This window comes from Oculina patagonica, chromosome 11, assembly GCF_052425735.1.
Source record: "Oculina patagonica isolate OP01 chromosome 11, crgOcupat, whole genome shotgun sequence".
Taxonomy (NCBI): Eukaryota; Metazoa; Cnidaria; class Anthozoa; order Scleractinia; family Oculinidae; genus Oculina; species Oculina patagonica.
The window spans coordinates 12,079,566-12,087,420 of NC_135768.1; the positions used below are offsets into that span (position 1 = coordinate 12,079,566).

Consider the following 7,855-nt stretch of genomic DNA (forward strand, 5'->3'; position numbering starts at 1 on the left):
AAACTAAAAAAAGAAATAATAAAGTGACAAATTTTAACAAAATGTCATTTGATCAATTTTAAACGTGGTCCGATTTGACCGGCCAAACAACAAAACTTCTGTTGTTTTTTCGCCACATTTCTTCTGCACAACAATAAATGAACGTATTCCAAAAAGAAGCAAAATAAATTACCTCGATAAAGCGCAATTTTCTCCGTGTTATAAAAGCTAACAAAAGCTGCAAATCCCAAATCCCAAACAGCGGTGAAGCGAGGTGTCAAAATTTACGCGCGAACACTGGCGCGGGCGCACGTGAGAGCGGTTTGGCGCGTTTTCCTTTTAGCCAATCAAAACGAGTCTTTTATTGAATCATTTTGGCCTCGTTTCCATTCCGTGAGCCTGCAACATCAATTCAGCGGGCTACTATTGTAAAACAAATCTTTAGTGTTACAATTTTGTGAAGATAGCTGAATTTTCCTGGTGAAAATGCGACTTTTAACGCATAATATGTTAAAATCTCATGTCAAAGGCGTGAAGAATGGATATCCTTTGGCTATAGAGGTACAAATGTTATTTCTAACGCATAACCATAAAGAAAATGAAGACAGTGACATGACTTTTGATATTCACGTGGAATCGAAGCTTTGTAGAGGACTTTTATAGCAAGTTGACATTTGACACCATAGCTTTGAAATAGTTCGTGTATTTTTGCTTAGAAACAGATTTCATGCTTGAAAGTAACGTTACATTAACATTTCAAAGAAAAGCACAAAACGAACGCAAGCACATATAACTGCAGTAATACATGCACATGAATGGCTTTCAAAGTTAAAGATGAATTCCAGTCCGTACTGCGCAATCTCGGCTGCAATGTTTATGTGAGCCTCACCAATCTCGTCCCCAGAGGCCCTGATCCTTCTGGTCTGCGCCAGGGATCGGGACCTCTGGGCAGGGCTATTCTGAAAAGCCGCCACGAAGGCGTCTGAATCTGATTGGCGGTTGAAAAACGTGTTCGCTTCACCTCATTATCGACCTCAGAGCTCGTTGAAACAATGAAAACACTTCTGATTGGTCGATCTGTAACGCGCCAAAATTTGAACGTGTGTCAGGATGGTTGTCCTGGCCCCTGGGGAATTGAAGTCTGTGTTTTATGCAAATCAAAGATTGTGCACGCAATCGTAATATGTGAAGTTTTCGGATGTATTTCTGTTTGGAGACGACATCAACAGTCTCGGAGCAATTCGTTTTCACTTTAATAAGCACGTTTAATTTATAACGATGTTTACTGTCGATTGTATCTACCTGTGAACGCACGCGCTGAAAACATGTTTTCAAATGACGTCAAACGTCAGCGTTTCAGGTGTCAAACTGTGAAGTTTAGCCGACCGAAACGCGAACTTTTGCACTCAAAATACTCACCATAAACACTGAGTACGGGCGAAACTTTACACTAGAAATGATTCAAGTGAACCTGTGTATGCATATCGACACAGATCAGCATCAGTTTCTCAGAAGAAGTTTCTATATCTAATCTTTCCGCCATTTCGAAACCGGAATGTGTTGAATTTTCGGCGCGAAAGTTGCCATTACGAACTGCTAAACTTCAAAGTTTGACAGCTGAAACGCTGATGTTTGACATCATTTGAAAACATGTTTTCAGCGCGTGCGTTCACAGGTAGACGCAATCGACAGTAACAACAGAGAATGATCCCAAAACAGCACTTATTACAATTACGTGACACGACCTGAATTTGCATAAAACCGCAGACATGTCTAGTCTTGGTGAATGAATTAACGGTCGAATGACTTTTTTTAATTATTCAGTGGTTAAACATTTTAAAATTAAATATACATTAAGAAGAACTACCTTGCTGATTTCTACTTAACTGGGGCTTCACACGAGCTTAAGCTGTAACATTAATTTTTGCTGAATTTTTTTAACAAAATCCTACTGCTAGTAATCGTTCCAGGAGCCATTTTTGTCTCTGGAATGTGGAGCATGGACAATAGAGTCATCGTGAGGATACAATCTCCGGCACACGTGCAAAATCAAACCGGGACCAGGATTTTCTCAAGCCTGCAAATAATTTTGGTCTATAAGCAGGTCATTTGTCAGGCCAGGACAAGTTTTGACCGGACAAGAAGCCAGTCTGGTCGGACATAAATATAAATCAATACTGTTAGAAAGTAAATATTAGAGAGAGTAATCTATTGATACATTTAATTTGTAGCCTACAATTGTCCCTTTTTAAGGTGGCCCGCGGGTATTTATGAGACTAACAGTTCCCTTTTTTAAGCGCGTTTTAAAACGGGAAAACGTGAAGCGATTGCTTAGATTTTTGAGAATCTGAAAAAAATAATGCTTAAATTATATAAAATGATAAATTTTATAGCGATCAAATGCGATTTGTTTACATGTAAGTTAAGAGCGATTTTCGGAAGCCTTCGTTTTTTATAAAATGCGAATATTTTTAAAATGCCATGGTGAATTTTTTTGCAATTACTCCAAAACGCTGCCAAACAGTTGAAGTTTACTCACAACAACTTACAGGAAAATCCACTCCGTAGATTTCCTGAACGAGCGACATCTTTATATTGCCTTTGAAAACTGTTGTGTTATGCGTCTGACTTGACCGTCGCATAAATGTGATACTTTTAATAACCCAGCACCAGCCAGTTTTGAGGCTGATGTCGCCTTAATCTTGTGTGTAAAAGTTAAAAAGATCGTGTTTATACATGAATTCTCTCATAGTCATTTCTAAAAAATTTAGCCTATAAAAGGGTTATGTCTCTAGCTTGGATCTTTGTAATACCTATAAGCAGTAGTCATATGAAAGAAAGACAAAAATTCCATGTTTCTTATGTAAAACTGGTTAAAAAACATAGAAAACCACTGTCCTATTTCACTCTGTCCTTGTGATAATTTCCTTGACAATCCTATCTAATTAAAGACTTTTCGTGTATGCTATATGAAGCACAAGAATCGAGAAGATTTTTTGTTCATATTACATGACATATAAGAGGAAACTGCTGTCTGTATTAATGCAGGCACGGGTGAAATTGTACGTGTCGAACACAGTCAAAGACAACAACGTTTTGACTTCACGGATGGTGTGAATTGATCCATTTTGCCTTGTAAACTTCAATGCAACACAAGAAATGAAAGAGAGAAAAAGGAAATTTATTTTGTTATCATCGCTAAGGTCTGCAGTTGAAACTGGAAGAGAAAGATTTATTTTTTCATTGAATGCACGGTCAGAATGTCCGACCACGCCAAGCTTTTGCCGGTCAAAACCCGAAATTTACCGGACAATTGTTCGATGACCGGCTGTTATTTGCAGGCTTGTTTTCTGGTTCTGGTTTGGATTCGTCCAGAGCCGTTGAGTTTCCCGACCGCTGGTCAAGGGGAACGCAGGCTCTGGGAACGAGATTGGAGCCTCACACGAAGGAATGTTTACAAGCAAAACTAAAAATTCCGTGACAAACTTACCTTTTTCTTCATTATTAGCACCAGATATCCTTGCAGAACAAATAATAACGAGTAGAAGAACCTTGACGCTATTTTTTAAACCGACGTTTCAGCTCATCGGAAATTCTTGAACAAAACGAACTGTAATGGCGGACTAAAAAACTTCATGTATGCTGTCACCGAAGTGTAACGTTTCAACGAATTCAAAACAAAAACGAAAACAAACCCCGAGTCAGTACGGACTGGAAATCAGCTTTAAGTCCAACAGTTAAAATTCTGACTTTAACAACATGAGCCATTCAAAACACTAAAATCCACACTTGATAATAATTTAAAAACAACCTATCAAAAGGGGGCACACAGAAAGACTCAATCTCATTGATGTAAATTGATAAAAATCTCCTGGTAATTGTCTACAATGTTATTAAAGGGACATGGTCAGCGTTCTTACCGCACTGACCTGGACACAAGCTTTCATGTTTTGAAAAAAAAAGTCCACCGTGGATTTTTTCAAAACGAACCTTCAGAAATCTGCTTCAATCTTCTCAGTGTTTCACTAATGGGAAAATTTAGAAAAAAAAAAAACACTGAAAAGATTGAAGCAGATTTCTGAAGGTTCTCTATGGGTATTTTTGATTTCTGGTTAAGGTGGACTTTTTTCAAAACTTGAAAGTTAAGATAGTGTCCAGGTCAGCGCGGTCTGAACCCTGACCATGTCCCTTTAATAGTCCTTAAACATTGTGACAAAACATGTGACTCTACATTGTGCCATAAGAATATGTATTAATATTAATTATTAGTTCCTATGTCACTCAGTCATCACAAATTACATTTTTTACTTGTTGTTTTGCATCAGGTTATAAATGTTGTTGTTAATGAAGTGGACTTTAATCCCGACTTCATCTCTCGAATGATTCCTAAACTGGAATGGAGTGCTGTAGTGCAAGCAGCCCAACAAGTGAGTCTAATATACAGTGTGTAAAATAACATGTAATGTAAACTTATCTGCTGAGCTACACCACAGTATCTCACGGCATATAAAACATAATTTTCTCTATGCACAATACTACGTTAGAATCAACAGAAACCTACTTGGTAGTTCATGTATTTCTCTGAACCGTGGTGTATAAATGAATACCACAGTTGGGAGGTAATGGTTATGCAGGCATTAATGCCTAACCCTCACTCTTTGGGTCCTGGGACATTTATCAGGACTACTCATCTGACAATACATGTCAAGGCTCTAGAATGGCGCAAAAAAAGAAAGAAAAAGACAGATACTCTTACCCCCGGACCAAAGAAAACCATACATGTACAAGCATTCTGACTTAATTTTAGGTACATGTAGAAATGTTCATTCAGCACTTGCAATGATTCATTCTATAAAATAAAAATAGTATCACAAATTAAAACTGAAATATCCCCCAGATTCTAGATCAGACACTACTTTGCCTGTAACATTAATTTTTACAGGCTTTCCTTTGCCTTTGTAAGTATTACAACATCCTGTCCTGAAGTTGGTAAAGGGAAATTAATTACATGTATTCTACCAACTACAGGTTGGCCGATCTGAAGGTCTGCCAGATGAATTAATCCCAGACTATGAAAAAGATGAAGAGTTCCTTAAAAAAGCACATCATGTTCTACTGGAGGTATGTCAGAACGTTTCTGGAAGCAAATGAATCCTGAAGCAATGCAGGATACAGTACACCTCTCCTTATGGGCACCTCTATAATACAGATGCAAATTGCCCTGTATGGTATTCTTTGAAACTAACATCCAAAGGATCTACTTGCCTCCCCATTGTCCCACTAACGTTGCTATTTATTTGGAGTTGATAAATCAAATGCCTTCCCTGAGGAAAGTTTCTTTGCTTTATCAACTCCAAGTTGATAATATACTAAGTGGTTTTTGCCGCTTGTGGACAACAATGCACAAACATTTCTTTAATAGAAACACTCCATGACTGTCGCCATGTTTGCGTGCTTCAAGACAAAATTTGCATCTCCCTATCTCTTCCTATAGAGTCTATAGAGGCCTTTGTTTTGCGCAGTAACTGCAATATAATTGGGCAATATCTTGAAAACAATATACAAAGAGGTAACCAACCTTGTGTTTTTTTACATAATCAAACAGGTGGAAGTGGAGGAAGGATCACTGGTCTGTCCTGAATCAGGGAGAAAATTTCCAATCAAAAATGGAATCCCTAACATGCTGTTGAATGAAGATGAAGTATGATTTGGTCCAAAACTTGAGCAGAATGGCAGAAGTTATCTTGTTGAGTGCATGTACACGAACAGTGAATTAATTACCATCATGAGCTATGCCATTGATGTATTCTGGAGCTGTACTTGCATTGATTTCAGTACTATATGATGCAACTGTGGATGACTTTGGGTTGTGAGGAGCACTGAGTGGCTTGAGATTCACTGACTTTCTCTCTGCTGGACAACAACTTGATTTGTTGACAATCTACATTGTAGAATGTTTATCAAGCTGTGTACTTGTATATATACTGAAGAAGATTCAGTTAGGCTGGATCTGTGATAATTTCTTGAATGTATGCTGTACACATGCAGTGCTGTAGATAATTTTAAGAAAAATCCTCCGTGGCTACTGCTGCTTGGCATACAGTGTAGTTAAGGTACATTGTACTGTGGAACCTCGATTTAACAAACCTCTATGTAACGAACGACATTCTTCAGCTTGGCCAAAGTTACAGTAAAATGAATAGAACAGTACCTCCATATTAATGAACCTCAATATAACAAATTCCTTGTTACAAAAACACAATCCGAAGCCCAAACGTTAAATTTACCCCGATATAATGAATTATAGTTAACAATTCAAGCGAATGTAGTTAACAAGATGAATGTAGAACAGACCAACAAGGATGAAAATACTTCAACCCTGTAACAAGAGAACAACTTCAAAGACATACCGGTATGTCCATATCTATGTGGATATTAGGCATTAAAGCGTAAATGTTATTCTGATAAATCTATTCAGATCAGTAAATTCTGGCTAGTGCAACATAACAGCATGAAAAAACAAACAAACTACATGACTGTATACCTTGCTATAACAAACATTTTGGTTGTTTTTCCACAAATTCATTATAAAATTATCAAGGTTTTCGATTTAATGAACCCTTGAACAAATTTTTCCAGTCCTTTGGCACTTTCTTAAATCAAGGTTTCGCTGTACACTGTATATTGTAAAATCGTATAGTTCAAAGCCAGTAAAAAATATATATATATATATAATATGACCAGTTCAATCACTGGTGAAATGGTTGTAAAAAGATAAGTTTTCCTCTTGGCTAACTGTTATTTTCTTCTTGCTTTGTTCTTGTATGATAGCAGTGTGTTCACAGGTTAATACAACAATCTTTTGGTACATGATTTGGAAGTTGATCCTTTTCCCATGGTCAGCGGAGCATTTTTTCCAACTGGGGGGGCTGACTAGTGACTTGAAGTGGGGGGGGGCTTAAGAGACTCTTCTCTTATTAATTCTTTATTTTTTCTGTAAAAGTGGGGGCTAAAGCCCCCCCCCAGCCCCCCCGGTTCCGCCGTCCCTGTTCCCCCTCCCCCCTTACAGTGTACATGTGCATTTTCACAAGTCATGTAAACATTTTTATAAGTTTCTATAAAGAAATTATAATAAAAATATTATCCTTAATACTGTCTTGATGGCAATAAATGGCCAGAATCCTCAACTTTGGTATTAATATTTATATTATGTTGTGGTTCAATTGTAGTCTTGGTACAATTTGGTTTTCTTTGTTCTGGTGTATGGTGAGATATGGTAATGAATATAAAACAAAAGAAAATGTCAAATTGTACCAAGGGTAAAATTAAACCACAAGTCAACATATACCGGTACTTACTTACTTACTATTTGTGCATGGATGCACATAAGGCCTCAACCAAAAAGCGCCATTGGCTAGTCAACATGCATTTGCTAAATTATAGAAAAAAAAGGGTTATATATACATGTATAGTTTTAAATCACCTTACAAATTTGTCTAATTCCTTTCCTAGACTTCAGAATGAAATATAAGCCAGAAGCCGATTGCAGAGCTCTCCAAAAGTATGAGGTGAAAAAATCACAAAATATCAATTTACAACTTTTTTTTTTTATTTCATTACAGCAGAATAAAACCGAGGAAGCTTTTTCTAGGCACAAAAACTCCCTAACCTACAATAACAGGATTATAACATTTCTCAGTTTTATTTCCTGCAAATTTCCAGACAAAGTAGATCATATTGTTTCAAAAGATAAGAATCCCAGGAATGTTAACATTCGGCTTTCTGAATAGACTTGAATTTTTACTCTTCATACCTCAAATTGGGCACAGAAAACTAGAAATAAGCATTGAAACTGATGAATCATCCGGCTCATTGC

At 37.1% G+C, this 7,855-nt stretch overlaps 2 protein-coding genes across 2 annotated transcripts in view; one reads left to right on the plus strand and one right to left on the minus strand.

Annotated features, from left to right (window-relative positions):
- The window catches only part of LOC144630347 (uncharacterized), a 31,145-nt gene extending 30,824 nt beyond the window's left edge, over positions 1 to 321 (minus strand). The window contains exon 1 of the mRNA XM_078488703.1: positions 173 to 321. The gene's annotated coding sequence lies outside the window, so the exon portion shown is untranslated. The remainder of the gene's footprint in view (positions 1 to 172) is intronic.
- An 86-nt stretch (positions 322 to 407) lies between these two features.
- Positions 408 to 7,166, plus strand: LOC144630425 (uncharacterized). Its single transcript, XM_078488800.1, has 4 exons — positions 408 to 540; positions 4,305 to 4,406; positions 5,008 to 5,100; positions 5,585 to 7,166. The coding sequence occupies exons 1-4, from the start codon at positions 466 to 468 to the stop codon at positions 5,684 to 5,686; spliced, it is 372 nt and encodes a 123-aa protein (XP_078344926.1). The 5' UTR covers positions 408 to 465; the 3' UTR covers positions 5,687 to 7,166.
- Positions 7,167 to 7,855: the final 689 nt, after the last annotated feature.

Bases quoted from the DNA above. Each gene is read 5' to 3' on its own strand.
- LOC144630425 (XM_078488800.1), top strand. From the start codon at position 466: ATGCGACTTTTAACGCATAATATGTTAAAATCTCATGTCAAAGGCGTG. The intron at 4,407-5,007 runs GTGAGTCTAATA...TACCAACTACAG, and splicing joins TAGTGCAAGCAGCCCAACAA to GTTGGCCGATCTGAAGGTCT. The intron at 5,101-5,584 runs GTATGTCAGAAC...ATAATCAAACAG, and splicing joins CACATCATGTTCTACTGGAG to GTGGAAGTGGAGGAAGGATC.